The sequence below is a fragment of the Pimephales promelas genome, chromosome 23 (assembly GCF_988280905.1).
Source record: "Pimephales promelas chromosome 23, fPimPro1.hap1.1, whole genome shotgun sequence".
Lineage (NCBI taxonomy): Eukaryota > Metazoa > Chordata > Actinopteri > Cypriniformes > Leuciscidae > Pimephales > Pimephales promelas.
The window spans coordinates 4,106,655-4,128,462 of record NC_142791.1 but is presented as its reverse complement, the minus strand read 5'-3'; the positions used below and the strand labels follow the sequence as shown (position 1 = coordinate 4,128,462).

Sequence of the window (21,808 nt, the reverse complement as noted above, 5' to 3'; positions counted from 1 at the left end):
ACCAATATCCTGGCCCATTGCTCTCTCCCATCACTCTGATGCCAGCTGGCAATGCCAACGAGAGAGAAGCAATCAATCATCCCAGGGCTGGTGCCTGCACAAACTCTCAGGGTATACGGATTGTACAGCCACATATACTGCAGTGGAAGGAAAAATTATTTAGCATTTGCAACGACCGGTTCCCATCCATCACGGCACTTAACAGGCTTACCAACATCGTTTTAAGCTTAACGTTGTCTTCCCTCTCTACAATAATAACATCAGAGGTCTTTTAAAAATAAGGGTCAAGTTCAGATCCATATAATGGGCTTTTAAAAAAATATGCCGTCCTACAGGAAAGCCCTTAAAACTAACCTTGCAATTTAGTACGCCAGTAAAATGCACAATTACAATTTTATGATCTCAGTTAAGAAAATGAATAGATGCAATTAAACAGTCCCTATGGTGGTCAGACTCTCCCAAAGTCAACAACAATGATTACACGTTCATTTAACCTCAACCACAGAGGAAACAATTGTTTCATGAAGTATTTGAGTAAGCAAAAGTGCAAATAAAAAGTTGAAACGAGCCTCATTCTGTTTGAGCCGTGACCACAAATACTATATAAAAGAAACTGTCATTTTAATTATGAACTATATTGCTTGGAAGAAGAATTCTTTATTGTGATTATAATAATATAATTAAAATAATATTTTAATTATTATTAATAATACAATAATTAATAATAATAATTTTCGTATATTTTATATATAAAATTTTAGTATTATATATATTATAGTAGTTCAATATAATACTAAATCATAATTATATTAATATACAATAATGATATTAATATTAGTAAAAACTATTATTATTAAGATTTTGTTAACATATATCTACTAACAACATTCAAACCCATGTAAAAAACAAACAAAAAGACTGTAGTGCAGCTTCAGAGAGACACAAATGAGAGTTGTTCAGAGCAACTACTGAAAGTGGTTGGTGGATCCCTAGGGTGTCAGAGGTTGGGCTGTATTGTTCCTGGTGTCCTGCATGTTCTGGTCATTACTCTGACTATACAAAAGCTCACAGATGCACCACTGCTTATCAAGTTGATTGGGGGTTCGGTCTAAACTCCTCCTCGCACCACCTGTTGCTCATTCAGCAAAACACTCTCTCTCTTTCCCTCGTTTCCCATTACATTTCCCTCTCTTTATCCCCCAGCAGTTTATTATGACTATCTGTACTGCATATCTCTCCCTTCCTCTCTCTTGCTTCATCCAAGGTGACCATGTGTCCACACGTCTGATCTGTGTTACTCGTGGCTGGCTTTAATTAATTCATTAGGTAGTGTGAGAGTTAAATAGCCAGAAGGCCGGTGTCCCCCCGTGTCCGAGTGACCCCACCCTGTCAGCAGTCTCCCTGACCCCTGGAGTTCGACAGGCTAAGTGATCTCATTATTGCTGCGCGGACACACACGCAGCCACATTCCCGTCTGGACAGACCGGGTTAATGTGCATTTGCTAGAATTAGCGAAGACTGCATTTGAAACTTGGCACCTCTTCTCTTTAGTACTTTGGAAAATTCGGGGAGATTAATAGCTCACATATTTACAACAGAGGCTTTGGAATAATAAATCTGCTTTGTCGATGTATCTCATCAAAGTCTGGTTGAAGTTTCAGCAGCTTTGCGGGACTGAAATGGCCTTCTGAGTCATGATGAAACGGGAAGACGGATCACAGAAATCTGATTCGTGTGGTTTTTATGGCTGCATCCGGGTGTGTCGGTGCATTAGAGCTACAGTAAAAGGCTGCTCAAATTTAATTAAAAAGCTTTACAATGCTCTTTTACAATGCTCTTTTCTGCTGGTTTCATAATCAATTTATATTGAGGAGTTTCAAAGTCTCGACTGCTCTGGGCCTTCCTTCAGCACCCACACTGATTCTAGATCCAAGGCAATAAGGTTAATAGCACAGAGGGCAGGCGGCCCAGAGGGGGACAGCATGCCCAGCTGAACATAAGCCACTATTACTTTAGTTGTGTCCTGGACTGAGGGGCTTCACATAAATAGGCTTATCTGTCAGGATGTCTCCAGCTTAAACCCTAGAGGTACAGTGTGACCCATAAGAAAAGCTTTCCTTCAGCAGAATGGCCAAATTCAGCCTTTCTTTTTTTACGTTTATATATATATATATATATATATAAAATAACTTTGCTTTTCATTTATTATTTAAAGCTCATTTGAGGTTCTTTGATAGCTACTACATCAAAAACTACTAGCCGAACTGATGAAGGTCAGACATAATTTAAAACGAGTGAACATATTTTAAAACTACAAAAAGTTTCAAAAGTCTAACAGTAGTATTCAGGTACAGAAATGAATAATTAAGCCTAAATGTAAAATAACACTACATGTTCACTGTAGAAATTAAATATAGTTAAATCTTAGTTAGGGCTGTATTTCGTTTTATTAATATTAACGACACACTGTTCACTAATGACATAAACGAGAGAGTACCTGCAGAGACGGGCATTTAGATGGGTATTTTGACAATTTTGTGTTTATGTGTCGTTTAAGGGCAAGGAAACGCGAAAGAGGAATGAATTCGGTGTTCGACGCTCTCTGAAATGCGCCTCTCTCTCCCGATTTTTGCTTCTTCTTCTGCATTTAAAATGATTTGAATATGTAAATTGGCAAGACAAAACACGTCTAAATTATAACCTATGATGGTTAAACTTAGCCGGAAAATCCCCGAATCACATGCATGCCGAACCGTGGGGCCCGGTCCTAGCCGCAATATATATGCACACATACATACCTACTTGTATATGTAACACACACTTGCTGACCTGTGTTTTTGCAGTGCAACAGGTTTTTGGAACTCTCCCCATAAGTGGAAAAAGTTTCCCACCTCTCACAGCCAATCAAAACAGAACAAGAGTATCTTCCTTTCACCTGTTCATTCCCAACATTCCATAGGACAGCTGTTCTTCTGTCTTCACCTGTTCCCTTGGAAACCAGGCCTGACCCCCCCCCAAACAACTTTCATTAGATGCTCCAAATGGCTGATGTTTACCCATAAGCCCTTATGAGCCATGCAAAAGTATAAAGAGTGGCGACAGCAAATGCGGAGCATCATTTAAAAAGTAATAAACCACAGATGAACCAACACAGATCCATTCCCTTTCATTTATCATTTAAAGTGTGAGGATTCTGTCACTGTAAATCATCCCAGCTCTGGCTTTATCATCTGAGTAATGTAACTGTGCCTACATAACTCATCACCTCAACCATAAATACCGCCTTCAAAAGCAGCATATATAAACAGGCTTTTAAAACACTCACTGGGAATCCAGTGCCTCCCACGCACACCGAGCCAACAGCCTGTTTATTCTCACCAGAACATCTCGCGTTTGACCGAAGATCTGTGCCCTGCTAATGTGCGACACGCTGCCTGCTGGTGGCAGATCAACATGCCTGGCATATGGGTTCCCTCCTTCTTCTTTCTATTTATCTTTCTACCTCCCTTTCTCTCTATACCCATCTCTTCCAACCCCCCAAAACCTGTGAACCAGGCAAGCTCTATGGCTGGCAGCAGACCCCTCATCCCCATCTCCCGCCCACCACCTGCCTCATGGAGCTGTGCCATGATAGAGAAAGATGATCTCCATGCAGAGAGCTGGCAATATGTGGCCAAATCGCATCAATGCCCACAGAACTTAATCAAAAATCAGCTATTCTAATGTTCGATTGGATTAAAGGGATATTAACAACAGTTCACTCAAAAAAAAAAAAATGTTATTTTGGACTTCCATTACATAGAGAAACATTTGTCAAAATATAGTCAACATTTGTGATGCGATGTGGGAAAACCCATCACATGCTGAAATTTGACCTATTCCAGATTTTGATACCATATTAAAGCTGGTTTCAAGCCCTTTCCAAATCTGTTTTTATTTTGTCGTTAACAAAAGTTATGGTTATCTGAAGTCGGCTGATCACTATGACTTTCAGGATGGTTTAATTAACTGTCACGTCCTGCTAGCAGGACGATTGGCGCTCTTTTTTATTGCATTTTTTTTTCATACCACATATTTTAGTAATCATCATAGATTAGGTATCATTCGAAAGCTTGCGAACTCAAAATTCATCCTGTGAAAACCGTTTTGAAATTGGACGATTGAGAGGCGAGCAAGATCAAGTGACCCCTACTCCGCATCTCACTATAATGTTGGATAAAAAAATAAAAATAAAAGCCTTGCGTGCCGTTGTAGTTTACAGAGGACTGGCGGGAAAAGCACATTGATTTACTTTTATTCTAGATGTTATGCGTTATATTTTGATAGGTGAAGAACTGTCTTTATTTGTAGCATTCAGACTTTCTTTGTATACATATATATATATATATATATATATATATATATATATATATATGTTACACACACATATATACACATATATACATTCGAATAAATGTGATTCTTTCTTGTTTTAGGCCATTTTTGCACACATCCCTAGAGGAAATGTCGCATTGTCATCTCACAGAGGGATAAACATATCATAAGTAACATATCATAAGATGTTGTCCATCAGGATGATGGGAGCAAGGATAAAGGACAGGACAGATAACTGGCGAGGATGTGCGGTTCAGTAATCTGGACCTAGAATCAACTCCTATGGGGTTCTCGAACTATTTGCGTACCAGAATTCTTTCCACTGTGCACATTCAGTCTACAGTTAATGATAATGACAGTCTCATTCGAGGCACATTTCTGCTCAATGTGAGAAGAACTCATCCAAAAACCTTTCATTTGTAAGGGTAAACTTGGGAATTTTCAGATGTCTGATTATGTGTTTAGCTGGTTTTCGGTTGACTGAAGTAAAAGCGTATTTTTTTAGATAGTGCTGTAAAAATTCATACAAATTTCCAAGCATAAAATTTATAGGTTGACTCTATCGTATTCAGAACCTAAACCACCATCTTAAATGCAACTTTGGAAAACTAATTTTCTCCGCAACAATAAAAAAATGTTTTATTCAACAGAGCATCTGTTCCGTAACCCTCATGGATCATGAACCTACAATGAACTCAAGAGTTTTGAAACCACAAGGCGCCGGATATCACTAAGAAATGAATCTGAAATGTAGGTTAATGGCTTTGGTAATGTAATCAAGCAGTCAGTCCTATAACTAAATGCCGATATTGCTCAAATCCAATCAGAAAAAAATCTAATATTTTTGATATGGAAATATGAGAGTAATACAATTTGCATAGCTTTTAACCTCCGCTGATAAGAAAGAAGAAATAAAAATGTTACTGAAAAGAAATCCAATCTGAAAAAACTCATTGAGAATGAGAATTAATATTATCATGCAGTAAATAATTCCTATTTATAGCTTTGGAGAGCTGCAACTTCAATCAATCCGGTAGACATCAAAAGTAATATGGCTGTTTTTGCTTTCCCTTTTAAATAAAGATATTGCAGGAGGCATGATAAATCACGTTGGAGCTCAACATGGAGGCTCAGATCCTAATTAGATAGCTGAGTGTTACTGAATTGCAAATGCTTTGGATTTTAAAGCATTTTGCAATAGTAATGCACGAAAGAGGCATTTCATAGACAGGATTTATGAGTAGCTGGAGAACGAATCTGCGTTCTGGCTTTGAATAGTGTGAGAATAGTGCTATTCTTTCCAAGCAGTGCCAGAGCATGAGGGCTATTACGTCTCGCTGATATCTCAGACCAGATGGTGAAATACTCGAGCAGGTGAAGGATCTGTCCTTTGACGACGGCGTATAAGTTCTCTAATCTAAAGGCCACCTAGAAACGATTCTGTATTACAAATCACAGAGTGATCGCTCTAAGGTCGCATGACAAAAACATAACGTTGCAGAAGCATAATGTAATTGGCGATAATCTAATGACCGAAATCAAATAGTCTCATCGGCATTTAATTAGTGTGTATTGGATATGGCAAACCCTGCTGCTAAAACCTGGAGACATTCCATGAGAAACACTGAGATGCTGGTGGGATTTTTTTAAACTAACATCTGTCACCTGGAAGCAGCCAGCATTACGCTCCTCTCTTGGCTATTTCTGGGGATGAATTTAGCTCGAATACCAGCTAACATCCATCTACATTAATACCACAAATCAGATTACCTCCTCTAAAACTAACAATGACCTCAGTGCTTTACTGCATCCAGGGACGATGGTTATGGGCTGCCGCAGCCAGTGGAAGACTAAACAAGATCGAGTGGAGATGGAGGAGAAGGGAAAAAGATGAGGAGAGCAGGACAAAATGGGAAAGCTTTATAGAAGGGGGAAAAAAACGAGATGAGCACTGAGGAAATTTGCAGGAGAGATTGAGGAAGACGGCACGAGGCAAGGATCAGAGTACAAATGAGCTGACTTACTTGCGACCTCCAAAGAGGCATTACGGCTGACGGCTTCGCCCAAGTAATTCCTCGCTACGCACACGTACACCCCTTCGTCGGGCTTGCTGCGCCTTCCGTGAACGATTCGGAGAAAGAAGAGGGAGCCACTGGGGAGGAGCATACGGTGGGAGCGCGGATCCTCCCGGTCTGTTTCAACTCGCTCGCCATCTTTGTACCACTCCACCGTGGGGGTCGGCCGACCTTCGGCCTTACAGTTTAAAGTGGCGGGTTCACCCTTGGAAACAATGAGGTCTGAGGGGTGTTCGACAACCCGTGGCGCTGCATCCTCCAGTCTGGGCCGAGATCCTGTAAGAGAGAATCGGTGGTCACTATTTGCATTACAAGTCATTGAGAAAATCTGGTATATAAACAATAGCAATAAATGCAACTCAAAAAGCTATACATGCACAGTTGTGAATCTTTGATAGCGATTGATTGATTCATGATTCACTGCTTTAAAATTTGACAATTTTTGCTATTTCTAAACAGTTCAATGTGAATCAACACACAATTTTAATAACTTGATTCAGCTTTTTTTAAAGGGATACTCCACTTTTTTTGGAAATAGGCTCATTCTACAATCCCCCAGAGTTAAACAGTCGAGTTTTACCGTTTTCAAATCCATTCAGCCGATTTTCTGATATTTAGAAGAATATCAGTAACCAGACATTTTCTGGTCTCATTGACTTCCATAGTATATTTTTTTCCTACTGTGGAAGTCAATGAGACCAGAAACTGTCTGGTTACTGATATTCTTCTAAATATCAAAAAATCGGCTAAATACATTCGAAAATGGTAAAACCCAACTGTTTAACACTGGGGGAGTGGTAAAATGAGCCTAATTCCAAAAAAAAAAGTGGAGTATCCCTTTAAATGTATAGAATCATACTATCTTAGGCAAGAAAAATACAAAGCAACTTTGGAGAGAGCGGAGAGTGGGAGCATTTCTGTGGAGGTGATGACCACTAATTTAAATATGCAAAACAATTTCATCATGGTACATATGCATTTTTTAAATTTAATATTATAATTTATAATATTAACAATTTATGAATATTGCATTATTTTAACAAATAATAATTGTGTTTTACAATAATAAGTGTTGACCAACCATAATAATAAATTTAATAGTTCATATTTATATTCATGTTCATGAAGCAATATGACTAACATAAAATCTCACTGGTCTAAATTCAAGCTCCATATAACTGTAAATTAAACGTCATTGTGACGTCAGGAAAAATTGTCACTGAGTGTGGACAGAACCTTGTCACGAGGTAATATTGCAAAAAAATTGTATTAATAAGGTAATTTGATGAGTACTTTTTAAAAACCATTCATTCCAGTTGGAGGTTTGCCAAGAAGATGCACAATTTCAGATCCAGCACCTGCTACACCAATGCCATCTTTACAAGTTGATTATTGATGTCACTGTTGACAAGGATGTAAAATACAATTTCCCCCTCAGCTAGGTAAAATTAAGGCATTATACATATGCATTGCTCAATTGCACGTTATATCAACTAGCAGTGTGGAAGATTACACACTCTAAATTCAACAGCTATCAAAGAAAGCAGACATGCATTTCAATCCCGCAGCAGCTGGAATGCCTGGATATGTATATATAATTTGTCTTCTGTTTTAAGGTGCATAGGAACTCATGCTGACTGCCAAGGGTTTTTGTTTCGCACAGTTGTTGGGTGGGGGGACCGGTGGTATGGTAATTCAGGTAGGCTTTCAGAAAGCTTTGAAATTGCTTTTCTCTCTCCCAATTTGAATGACAGTGTGGTGGTGGAACAATTACGGATGAATAACAACAACACAAACTGATTTCTCAACAAGACTAAAGAATTTTAGCCATCGGGAGATATATGGGGATGAAAGTAAGTCACTATGCATGGTGATTTTGGAAATAATTACCAATCCTGGCGGGGACAATTATAGTGGGGTTTAAAATTCGTGACAGGAGAGCGACTGTGACTTCCAGCAGTCAGAGAGAGGGATGATGAAAACATCCTTCAGTTGGAGATGAATAATGTGTGATAGCTGTAATAAAAAGCTACAAACATCCCCCTGGGATTACGTCCATCACCACCCTAAAATCCACCAAAAGTTACTCAGGATTATGTAGAAAAACACACTAAAGCATTTTGTGCTCTGTTTATACTAAGAACCTGGCATTACAAAAGTGCTTCCAAGGATTATTTCTTACCATTCAGATCTGCAAGGCTTTGCTTTATTGCTTCATATTCAGTCAAGTGAATAAACACCCCTGGGCTACAGACTTGTGCAACTTAAAACAAACCCATTCCCAACCACTTTAGCATGGCCATGAATAACATGACACAATGACCTTACAGTAGTAGTACATTGGTCCCCGTCCACGAGAGACGGCAAAGGCCAGACCACAAGCTTTGTGTTAACCTCCGAATCCCCAGGACTGTTGCCCTTCTACTCTTTGAAAACAAAAAGCCCAGTGGCCCCGCTGGGTTAAGGGAGCGGAGACCGCCAGGCTTTGGCTAATAGCTTTTAGCGGACGCTTATGGACTGCCGAACAGACTGCGGTTGGCAGGGGGTGGAGGAGAAACAGTGGGGTAAGAATCCAAGAACAGACTTATAAATAAAACAGGCCAAACACTCTCGGCCTGACACAGAAGAGACGGAAAGCAGGAAAAGAGATGGAAAGTAAAGACTGAGCTAAACGGCTACTAACATAGCAGCTAGCTCACCTAAATGTGTCCTCTGGAAGACCAGGGGGACACTGGACAGGTTAACAGTGCAACCGAAGTGGAAAACAACATCTGGAAAGCTGATTAATCTCTCACCCTGAGTTTGAAGAGTTCCCATTATGAGGTGCTAGAACCGGTACTTGAAAAAAATAAGTCCAACAATGGACGTTTGGGGATTTTGCGGAACCATGTGGTCTCTCACCCTGTAAGATAAATCAACCCTTGGGGAAACAGTGCACTTTAAAGCAGATAACATCTCCAAGAGAATCTTTTATATAACACTTGGAAATGAATATTAAAATGTCTCTGGTACAGACAAGCTAGGAGAGAAGTGCTTAAATAAGGAAGTGAATAAGGCAGAACAAAGGTGATATAATTTTAATAACCTCGTCACAAATGGCTGCTTCGCTCCACTGTGAATTGTGGGAAGTGCTTGATTTCTGGTCGCAGAGTGAAATAAAACTGAGACAATCTTGCCTGCATTAATTATTAATGGTGCTGGCCAAGGCAAGTCAATCTTTTTGAAGTCACATACTGTACATTTGTACTACAGACATGATACTTCAAACCATGCGGCCTGTGAAGGATTAGATTTCTAAGCGATCAGATTTATGATTTTCACATACCAGATGAGGACATGCCCCCCAAAATTACCATAAAGTTACATTGGAGGAGGAATCTGAGTCATATGTAGATGCCAGAATCTCAGAAATTTAGAAGTGAACTTTTCTTAAAAAAAACCCTGACAACACAGTGCAACATGCCAACATCCACTCATAACTAGGATTTTGTGCTTTCTGAATGCCAAGACTCCAATTCAATTCCTGAATTAGAATTGAACTGACATATAGATAGATGGATAGACATGTAGATATTCACTTCCTTATCCATCCCTTATACATCCATCTATCCATCCATCCATCCATCCATCCCTTATCCTTCCATCCATCCATCTATCCATCCATCCATCCATCCCTTATCCATCCCTTATCCATCCATCCATCCATCAATCATTCCAATTCAAACTCCTGTAAGGTGTCGCCAATTAAATTCACATTTAATTCATAGAGTTATTTAAAGGAGCCAATTCTTCGTTTCTGAATTTTGAACAATCCTACTTAGCACCTTGGCAATATTCTCACGGCCACCCAGAACAACCTACCCTAACCGTTTCAGAATATGTAAAATTCTAGGCTAATTCTACGCTACATCAGTAGCACAACTTCAGTCCAGATGTTAAGGATTACATCCAGTAAGTGCAGCTTAAATTAGAGCATGTCCTCTCGAGAAGAACCAATAAGAGTGGCAATCTCGCTGTGTGACACGCTAGTAATGGTTCCACCAGTTAGATTGATTCGGGCATAAAGGGAGGTGCAGCAACTACAACTCATCTGCTCTTAAAGGTATCAAGCCCTTGTACTGTAATAGGGGTTTGACCTTGTTATGTGAAGGAAGAGGGGAGAGATGAGCCGGCTCTGGGAGGAAATACATGCATCTGGCAAACCCTCTGATCAATCCCAAGGGGCTTTTAGTGCTAAGAATATTTATCTCCAGTGTTGGGGGGAGGAAATAAGATCTCTAAACAAGGCCCAGCTAAACAAAGACAGATGATGCAAGCCGTGTTGCAGTAACAAGACGTGCTCAGGGAAATTTCCAAAAGCTGATTAAAAACAGCAAGTGCAGTGACATATGCAAATATTCAAAAGTCTTCCAAGAGAAGGTGTCAATGCCAAAGCATCTCCATGACAACCGTACAAAGAAAGGTCAGATGTCAATCTAATAATTGTCTTCTTCCCTTGAAGTATGTGTGAAAACCTGGAGGCCACAAAAAAGAAAGATAAATTGAGTGGTTCTAAAGAATCCATCATTTAAATGCAGAAAATTATTTGAGAATTTGTATACAAAAGTGTTTGATTTTGTTTCCTTAGATGAATAAGACAAGTTCCAGAGTTTTGGGATTGTATAAAGCACAAGGCTTTGATACTCCAACCAAAACTTTAACCCAAAGACAAGACGAGACCAACTTTTCTTTCTCCCAACCCTCATCTGCAATTCTTTTGAGTGGCTTCCCGCCCCCTTAATAGTTGATTATTTTACAACCTCAGCCCTCCTTTTTTCACTGGAATCTGGGAATTGATTTGCAAATGTGCACTCATTACCCTAAGTTAAATTAAGAAGTGGGGGTGTTCTTTCCGACACTCCTCCTTAACTGATCTGTGTTTTTGCATTTACAAACAACAAAGGGGCTCTTGAGAAAGAACACAAACCCGGGGTCATAAAGCTGTGCTCCTTACTCCCGAGACCCTGACAGTGAGACGACAAAGTGAAGCCGGTCACATGCAAAAAGGAATCAAATTACACAGGAGGGCTGCTGTTTGCCTCTAGGATGAGTGTGCTTCTGCCTAAATCAACCCTGCGAGGTGGGGACCGGGATGGATTAAGTGAAGTGGCAAGCACAGAAATTCCATGACAGCTTCAACAGAGCAACTCAACACCTTTAGGGGTTGTGGCAAGAGCTGCTTATGCGTTTTCTGCTTAAGAAACAGCAAAAGATGTTGTGTTTACTGCAGGGGATGAGGAGGATTTCTCATTCCAACAGGAAGAGACAGCTTCGAGTCATGGAGCCTAAGCAAAAAAAAATCTACAGTATGTACCATTGTGGGTTCAGAGGCTGTGTGTGTCCATTACATGAGCTTTGATGTTGTTCAAAGACAAGAAACAGGCCCTACTCCCTTTGTGCACCCTGCATACTTGTATAGAAATGATTTAGCATGACTTTGCCTAAAAAAATTAAATCCAAAGGGGACTGGTTGCTATATGAATAACAAAATAATAATAAAACAATGCAAACAATGCATAAAATTTAATATGCATTCTAATACATTGTATTGGCCGCCTCCAGTGCCTCCAGCTAGTGCCGTGACGTAACTGTTATGTCCGCGCAAAAGGGGTCTATAGTAAAGATTCAGAAAATACATTGTCTATTATAGTTTGAGTATAGCATGTCAACTACACACTCTTTTATTTTTGTTAGATTGAAAAAAAAACGCCTTCCGACTTTGAGGAGAACTGCAGAAAACCCTTTGTGATATATAACCCAAACCTAAACGCTTAATCTTTATTGCAAATGGTCCTTCCTGACACATCAGATCTTATCTACAAGCTAAGGCTCATCTAGCCACTCCATTGCTTTAAGAAGCTTCTCATTTCACAAAATAAACAGTACTTCAAATGAACCTTCTGCTGGGCAGTGGCAACGTCCAGCAGCACGTATTGATCCCTCAGTGGATTCTCAAGAGTAGACTTGCCGGAAAAGAGGAGGGGAATGAATATGATTCTTTCAGCGGTACGACCTGTTAGTGAGAATCTCTTTAAGACATGACCCTAAAACGCCACTGAGCTCAGAGTCGCCTCAGGTGATCAAGCCATGAAGCGTAAAAAACAACCTCTTGGTCACCCTGTACTTGCCAAACTAGCTCATTCCTTTAGTGTGAGGGCATTTCCAGAACAGGCTTCGAGGTATCTAAAGATTGTAGTAGCCTTTGCTTTTCTCTGGGAATCACGGTCTCTTTATCCAGTCTCATACTTGGATATGTATCAGTATTCTCACTACTCAGAGACACATTCGCCTGGGTTCATTCAGATTGTACAAACCCTCTATGAAAGCGGTACAATAATACCACAGTCTGTTTTCGCTGACCTCCGGTAATTCAAACTCTCCTGGCCAAAGAAAAACACATCTGGAATACATGTCAATGGCATATCGCATATCTCAAGGGGGGCTTACACTTTTCCATAGAGGAAGAAGTAGGGAATAAAAGATAAATTGTGCATGGTGGCGACAGTGGAGCTCCGTCCCAGCTGCTCTGTGTTGTCTGGACCTCTTCAGTGCCCCACTAATGGAAGCGGCCCGGTTGGGGATAGCATACCAAGACTGGTTGAGATAGCATCAGTTTCCTGGTCCTCCTAGCAGTGAACCACGTTACATTGGATTAATCCCACCACGCACTTTCCGCTTCACCCCAACCGGCCCACACAGAACCACAAATAAAGTTTCAGGGTGAGGAATCTGACTGTGCAAGCAGATCTAGATGTTTTGACAAACCTGATCATTTTTTCTGCAATTCACACCAGTCGCTTTTAAGCACAACCGCAGTTCCCTCAGAAGACCACTTCGTCTCCCGATCCCTCAAGACTACCATTTTTCAGCTTCAGGTCAAATTCCAGTGAACGGGTAAAACAAAGTAAGCAGGCTTTGAAGTCATTTTCTTCTCATCAAAAATTATACAGCCTCTTTAAAATTCTCTCAGTCTTCAATGGCTGAGCCTTCAATCGAGAGCCGACCTGACTATTCATGAACTGGATCTTTGAAAGTCAAACAGACAAAGATGAAAAGGACTAGGGCGAAGTCTGCACTGTACGGACAGGCTTCATGTTAAATACATGCTCAGGGAAAGCGTGCACGGAATGGGACAACGATTAGCCCTATATTCAACATTTGTCTACTCCCAGCACAGCGGGAACTCTGCATATCTCCCCCTGAGGTCCAGGAGATAACATATCACATTCAGGATGTGTTCTTGTTGTGCTGATGGCTGATGATTGCAGGAGGAAATGACCAAAATGAGGGGTAGGAAAACCCCTAGGCTTCCCTTAGCACTAGACCTAACCTGCGAATGTTTCTGAAGATCTGCAACATATGGCACCGCACTGGTGAAATACACAGCTGAATCGCTTTCAATTAGTGATTCACACATTTAACAGGTTTAACATTTAAGTCAAGTGGTGCTTGCAGAGAAGGTGTGTGTTTTGCATAAGAATGACTCACTGGGTTGGTCGTGAACATGAGCGGTCCAGGCATGGCTAGATTGAAGACTGACATGTAAGAGAGGAAAGCGTTTCCTACTTGAGATAAAGGACTAATTTATGGGCTGCATAATAATGTTGTGCATTCAAATGCTGACTGCATAGTCAGTCAATCATACTCAATCACTTATTTTCATTAATAAGTGAATGCATAGCTTTAGCAGCTAAATTAATAAAACTACTTTCCATTTTCAGATTGGAAACAGAACAACAAATTTCAGACGAGTACTACTAAAGCTAAAGCAAAACATGAAGGTATGAAACAGTGTAAAAAAAACTGATTTGTAAATATATATAAAATGTATAAAATATTTGATGATATAAAAGAGAATTCCCTCTGGGAAGCATTTTTGGCCTATTTTGGGTAACTGGGGCATTTCTGTCACTTTTGTTGGCAGTTTTGCCCAAAGCACTGGTTCATTTCTCACTCTGGTCTGAGAGTTGGAGACTGTTAGAGACCGTTACACAAAATTTTAGAGTTGATTTTCATTTCTTAGTCTCTTTATGGCACAAATCATTATGAGAAAACTTATATTAAAATGTACAACCACTGTGACAAAATAACTTTCAAAAAAATCTGTTTTTTTAAAGCAAAAATTAAAAATGGGTTTTAAAAAATTAACTCAAAATATTATATCTCTCTCTACAGTATATATTTTTTTATAAATTAAGTTTATCAGTGACTTGAGTTCTGGACTCTCGCTAAAATCGCTAATTTGACATAATTCTTTACTAAAGTTTATCATTGGATGTGACGAAGTCTTGAAAATGTAAACATTCAAGAACTAGAAGACATTTGAATGTTTACATACGCAAGAGAATGCAATGCGCAAGAGAATTAAATTCGGCCGCACACTGTAAGTCAATTTTCCCATAAATGAAGTCGTTTTTATCATAAGCGAACGTAAACAGAAAGAAATCGGATGTGCATTAGATCTTAAAGTGATAGCAAAATGTTAATCAAACAACTAAAATTACTGCTTTTCTGACTGCGTTCACTGCTCTTGACTGAATAACTTGAGTAGCTTTAACAAGAATTAATCTGTATTTAATTTATAGGGTGAAGACTAAGCACCACAGTGTTATTTTACATTTGATTATTCAACTTCTGTACCTGAATAGTGTTAGATTTATACCTGAAAATCGTAAAGCCATGTTTATTTCATTTGTTTCATCTTCCTGTTATATTTATTTATGCTATTGCTTGTAATTAATTAATTTGTTCTTATTTTTTACAGGCTGTTTTCATTTCTTAAATAATGTTTGAACTTTACAGTTAGGCAAGTAGCTTTGCTGTGGTATTGAACATTTCACTGGCAGGCCTATCTTAAATGTTGGTATATATATATATATATATATATATACTGTAGGTGCGTGTGGCTGTGCGCACAGATAATGTGCGAGTCCCGATTTTCGCCTCTTCTTCTGCATTTAAAATGATTTGAATGTGTAAATTGGCAAGACAAAACACGTCCTAATTATAACCTTTCACTCTATGATGGTTAAACTTAGCAGTAAATCCCAGAATCACATGCGTGCCGAACCGTGGGGCCCGGTCCGTACGGATCATGGAGCAGCTGCAATCCGTTCCAATATATAGCATAACAAGAATAAAACTGCATAGTTTCATGTTGGTCCATCAGGTCCATCAGACCTAACCAGAAAAAAAGCATTAAATCATGGCAATATCAGCAGGGAAGGCAGCAGATTCCTGCTGTAATAGAAACTATTTAGCTTATAATAGAGCTGATAATATCAAAGTCTTGCCACACGTCTATGGAGACAAGAACAACAGCCTGTTAACACTTCAATCACTCCAACAGAGACAAAGAATACTCACACACACACCAATGAAAACATTCTCTGCACTGTACTCAAGGACCAGTTCTAGCTCTGCCAAGTTGCGATTTAGATCTACACGGCCATTAAACGACAACCGTGCACGTAATGTCCATGTCTAATAGCCCTCTGAACCCGGCAACAGTTATTTACTGAAACAACAAAGATCACAACTGATGAGGATTATGGGGAGTTGAAGCCAAATAAGAGCAGAGGAACGAAGTTGAACAGCATGAAAAGTGTGTAAACAGAGGTGCCAGGAGGGGAAAGAACGAGAAAGCAGTGTGTGTTAATGAAGGTAATCTAATAGCAGTGCCCATGCAGATAGAGACTGAGTCATTAAATTGGAGCTCCTGATGAGAGAGCACACACGGCCCCGGGCCCTTTTGTTTACAGTGTTCCCAACATAAACATACAGTATAGCCGGGTCTGTTTGCATCAACTAGTAAACAGAGCGAAGAAAATACAGACCAGAGGTCTCTGTTTCTCCAAGGACAACACAGTTGCACCATGTAAACACTCAAAGCACAAGCCAGCTGTTTAGGAGTTGGAGTGACTTGTTACTCAGTGTGAAAGTGTGGTAATCTTGGCTCAGCAGGCTCTGATAATGAGCATTCATACTGTGTTGTTTGTCAGAAGGTGTGGATGTTAATTTTTGTGCAAATAACCAAATGAGTGGCTAAGAATTTATGCTGTGGGAATTTCATACCAGATTCCTTCGTCTGGCTATGTTAGTGGTATGTTCCCTAGGCACACAGGTGGCCCCTGCAGTGCCCCACGGCTGCCCACTGCTACTTTCCACATTGATAAACCGCAGAACCCACTGGAAACTATCCAAAGTCATCAACAAGGTTATCTTAATGGGAATATTTACATATTTAAAGAGTGAGGAAATATGAGTATGCGGCATCTAAAAGTTAAAAGGCACATAAAAATTGGCTTTGTCAAACAAAAAAGTTAATATAAAAGTTAAACTTGTGCATCTATCTATCTATCTATCTCAATTTCCTCAGTAAATTACTGTGAAATGAAAATGTTGTAAAAATTATGTCACAACAATCTACCTTCAAGAAACAGAAAAATAAAACTAAATCATGAGAGGTTTAGGGGGAAAAGCCATAAAAGAGGATTACTGTGATACCATGCTGTTGGATTAGGAAAGCAACAAACAAATGCAGCTAATGTATGTGTGATTCAAAAGCTTAGCCTACTAAATAAATGTGCTTCTTAAACTCAAACGCTATATACACACACATTCATTCATGCTGTACGTACATGCATGTACACACACACACACACACACACATATATATATATATATATATATACACACACACATATAGCCAGTTGGACATGTACCCAGGGGGCTCAAATTTAAGTATTGACCTTTTTGTTATTTTAGTTATATGGTCCGATGATGGATGAACAGACAAGAATGCTGGGGAGAAAAAACAATTTAACTGTTACAGCCTGACAAGTGAAACATTTGATACTGGAAGGATCCCAAAAACAACCATGAACTTCCTTGAAATATTGCTGATATACACTACCTACTATCGAGTTATTGGATGGGAAAGAAAAGTCACCAAACCACTGCTGTAGGCCCGTCAATATTGAAGTAGGGAGAAATTTTCTTCAGGCTTCATTTATAAATAGAAAAGCCAAATATCAAACCTCAACCAGGGTCAGTGTGCCAAATTGGAAAAAAATATTTCATTAATTAAAGATATAATCTATAGTCATTTAAAAAAAAAAGAGTCAAAAGCAAGTTATGTACTTTTCCCATTGGCAACATATCTAACTGAATGATGTATATGCAGATGTCCTGACAATATATCTCCAGTTTGAGCATCTGAAAACGTAGTAAGCAAGCCACTTCAAGAAAATAGATAACAAATTACGGTAACAAATTATAATCCAAACTACTAGTCACTTAGGCAGAACTCAGGGAGTTTAGTTTGGCCCTTCTGATTCTTCGTATGGTGCGTCCCATTTTGACTTTGAGGGTCACCACAGTCACTGGAACTAATGCGTAGGGCCATTAAACTGTCTTCATCCGTGGCCAGAGACACAAGGTTGGACAGATTGATGCCAAGGCATTGTTTTGTGTCCCTATTCACCCCCACACAGCCACGCCAGCAGAGCCAATGTCTTTAGAGTTCAATTCATACTTCCTGTCAGCACTAGACTCATAAAACCAGAGCCGTATGTGCTTCTGGCTTCCTTTCTTGACCAATTAAAAAGCTTCCATTCGCTCCAAAAAAAGGAGACAATAAAATTGCGCTATTTTAGGAGATGAGTTACACACTTGGACTGTAAAAAACAAAAATCTAATAAAAAGTGTCCCTTTTTAAACCATACAAAAATGTTTTATTTGAGCATTTGTGGTGCAGCTACTGTAGTATTAATTCTTAAGTAAGATCTCAGCGGAAACAACAAAAGAGTACGGAAAAAGATATCACCAAGCTGTTTTGTCTCCCGGCAAGGATCCAGTAAAGAGCGTGAATGTGCTGGGACAGAAATCCGACTGAGACATCAGAGCGTGCTCAGTAGGAGATGCGGCATTTATCTCCCTCCTTATTGACAGCCTCTCGACAGCACTGTTTACACAGAGGAGACAGGGAGTAACTGTGCAAGCGTGCGAGAGGGAGACGCAGACTTTTCTGAGTCACACCTCTCATACACATGCGCGCAAACATGCCTCGCTTCAGATCTAAGGAGCGACGACAGTCCTGGAGACGCAAGACATCAAAATAAGCTGTCACGTATCAAGGAAAACCCTAAATGACACACACTACGTGAAAAGTCGCAGAGCTTTTTGAAATGCTGCCAATCATACACTGATACAGTATAGGATGTAATAGCTACAGATATTGTATTTGCATTATTTAAATGTGTTAATCACAAATACAAAATAAATGTTGTGCTTAAAAGATATTTTCCACTAAGGTTCATCTGGTGTGTCATTACCAAATGAGTCAAAGGCCGGCAGTCGTTAAAATGCTTGTTTGGGGACAATCCGGGAAGAGCCGACAGCTGTTTGTGGCTGTTTAAAATGACTTCAAAAGAAGCCGAGCAAACACACATCCTCCTCGAGCTACAAATGCAACACAGACAAACAACAAATACACAGGAGTTACACTCAGAAAAGATCAGGCACCTATAAATGACAAAGTTGAAGAGTAACTCAATGCCTTATCAGGTGTGAGAAGGTGAAAGGAGACAGCCAGCAGATCTCGCCACATACCTGCAGTCGATTAAGTCAGAGGCGTGGGAAAAGAACGGGATGACGAGTGCAGCTAAATTCAACTACACCAAACTAATCCAGACTCACTTTTTGGACGTTATAGAGAATGAAAAAGGTTTCAGTTTGATCAGATCTGTTCATGAATTACATAAAGAGCACAGTTATTGACTGAGACTGGACTATAGATCTAGTCAAATAAAAGCTTTGCGTGTCATTCCATCCCTTGTCTGGCGGCTGTGCTGCCCTTGATTCAGTGGCAGATTTTGAAGGAGGTTATATTGGAGGACAGATCTTAGAGGCAATGTTTACTGCCCCATAAAACAAAGCTTCTGTTGCTCAGCAATACCGAAGCACGATTCAATTCAAGCTATGCAAGATTGTGGTTTTATAGAGCCAGGGTTTGCAACCAGAGGTCCTGAGGTTTGCCAAGGGGTTCTAAAATAACACACACAAATTATATTTTATATATATATATATATATAAAAAAGCTCTTATCTAACATCTATATTTCTAACTACAGATCTACTCTCCGTCCCTAAGCTGGCTGGAAATCTGAATGTGGGGTCCTTGAGACTGTAAATGATGGAAACCCCTATTACAGTGTAAAAATGTGTTAATTAAGATTTTTTTTTAATATAAAATAGCAGTTTTTCCAATATTTTGCTCTCTCTAAGTCTAAGAGAATCCTCTTCAATTTAAGAGCTGATCTGTCCGAAAGTAAGTGCATTTACTGTAAAACTGGGTCAACTGGTCGGTTTCGACCATATGTTCGAGTATAAACACAATGTATTAAGGATAAATCTATATCATCTGTTTACACTAAAATAATTGTATATTTAAGTTAAAGTGCTATTAAAAGAGATGTTATATTCCTCTTAAAAGACATGAGACCAAGTTATATTCCTCTTAAAAGTCATGAGATCCAGTGTAATTGAAAAAAAAAATGTTTGATTTAACTATATAACAAATACGTCGATATTTTGAATATTTTAAAAATGGTATGCTATAAAACTGTTCTGCTGCTATCTATAATGGCTATTTAATGGACGAAAATGAATCACCACAACATAAATAACAACATTAGGTAGCCTACCACACAAAATACCACCACTCATAAGACAATATTTACGTTTAGAAACACTAAAGAAGATGTCGACCACTAATTCACAATGTTTTGCTAAATTATTATAATCCTCATAAAGCCACCTGTCGTGTTGTATTTTCTCCAGCTTACCTTGAGATAAAGATATTAGGGCAAACGCAACGAGTAGCGCATCTAAAGTCCTGCGAAACTCCATCACCCTCAGATGTAAAGTCCACTTCAGTCGCCTTTATCCGGACAAACAGTCCCTAAAATCATCCAAAAAGCGCTACAATCCGGTCGAGGAGAGAGGAGACGCGTTTAATCAGCCGGTCAACATTGAAGAACTTTACAAACTAGACCTAAAACACATAAAAACTGTGCAGGTCAATCGGAGCATCACAAGTATTCCATATTCTCGTGAGCTTCCTGTGGGCTCGCGCTGTGTGTTGCGCTCGGGCGCTGATCTGGACAGATAAAGAGTCAATGTAACGGACAGATAAGATGTAATGCTCACAGTCCGTCCGAGACGCTCTTACTTCCTCTAAGATTCATTTCACGGGCAAAACATAATTCTTTTCGCGGTTTCCCCTGTGTATGGAAAAGTATCCGTTCTTTAATAGCCCGTTCAGTCAGATTTCCATCTCAGTCGCTGCCCCGCAGTCTTCCCTTCGCTGTGAATGAACGGATTTACTACTCTCGCGTCTACGGGAGACTGTCTCGTGGCTCAAGCCCACCCCCCCTTGACTACCTTCAGTTCCCCACACTGGGGTAACTGCGCTCTTAAAGGGCCAGTAGCTACATTTATCACAACCCTGCAGGGATCGCTGTAAATAGTGAACTAATATTGAGGAGTTGTGACGGATCACCCAGTAATTAAAATTTTGACATTATTTACTCACCCATATGTTGTTTCAAATCCGAATTATTTTTTTTCTCACGCGCCCCACAAGACAAACAACTGACAGCCTCAGTCACCATTTACTTACACTGTGTTGTCATTCCAAACAATGAACGTGAATTCATTGAGCCTAACATCTCCTTCTGTGTTGAGAATGAGGAAATTATGACAATTTGAATTTTGGGTTGAACCATTAGATTAAAAAACATTGTTTGTGATAATTTGTTGATCACATATTTTATGGGAATAATAGCCCAGATAGCACAAGTCTATTTGATGTGATGTTACATCTGGAAGACGTATTTTTAAGAGTGTTTGCTCATCTACAACAATATGTCTATAGGACGTTTCCTGTCAGATGTCAAATAGACGGCTGAAACGTCCTGTCAGAAACCTGACTATACAAAAGCACCTTAAAATGATTATAAAAACAATCCACTTGTGCATTATATTGGAAGTCTTCTAAAACATAGGGTTAAACCTAGTCCCACTACAATGCATGTTTCAGCTGTTTTCTTAGCTTCAACTTCAATATCTTAAAATATGTCAGTACCATTGTTTTGTTTCAAGATGCACCCAAGTAATGTTTTTTTTTCTTTCCTAAGGCATGTTTATAATAAAAGCTATACTTAAATGTCCTAATTGAACTAAAGCCTAATCCGTCTTAATCTAAACCCTGTCTGTAAAACCAGGCCTAGATATTTAAATAACTTAGGGCAAAAAGTT

At 39.4% G+C, this 21,808-nt stretch overlaps 1 protein-coding gene across 4 annotated transcripts in view; it reads right to left on the bottom strand.

The window, feature by feature from the left end:
* robo3 (roundabout, axon guidance receptor, homolog 3 (Drosophila)) overlaps positions 1-21,808 on the bottom strand; it is a 144,478-nt gene that overhangs the window by 62,520 nt on the left and 60,150 nt on the right. The window contains exons 1-2 of one of the 4 annotated variants that reach the window (XM_089126036.1): positions 21,084-21,177; positions 6,399-6,725 (exon numbers count right to left, since the gene is read on the bottom strand). In XM_089126036.1, the coding sequence (XP_088982162.1) occupies positions 6,399-6,725; positions 21,084-21,162 (406 nt within the window). In that variant the 5' untranslated portion in view covers positions 21,163-21,177. Of the gene's footprint in view, positions 1-6,398; positions 6,726-18,315; positions 18,471-20,334; positions 20,893-21,083; positions 21,178-21,808 lie in introns of those variants that run through there. The other 3 variants (XM_089126037.1, XM_089126038.1, XM_089126035.1) reach the window with 3 other exon arrangements.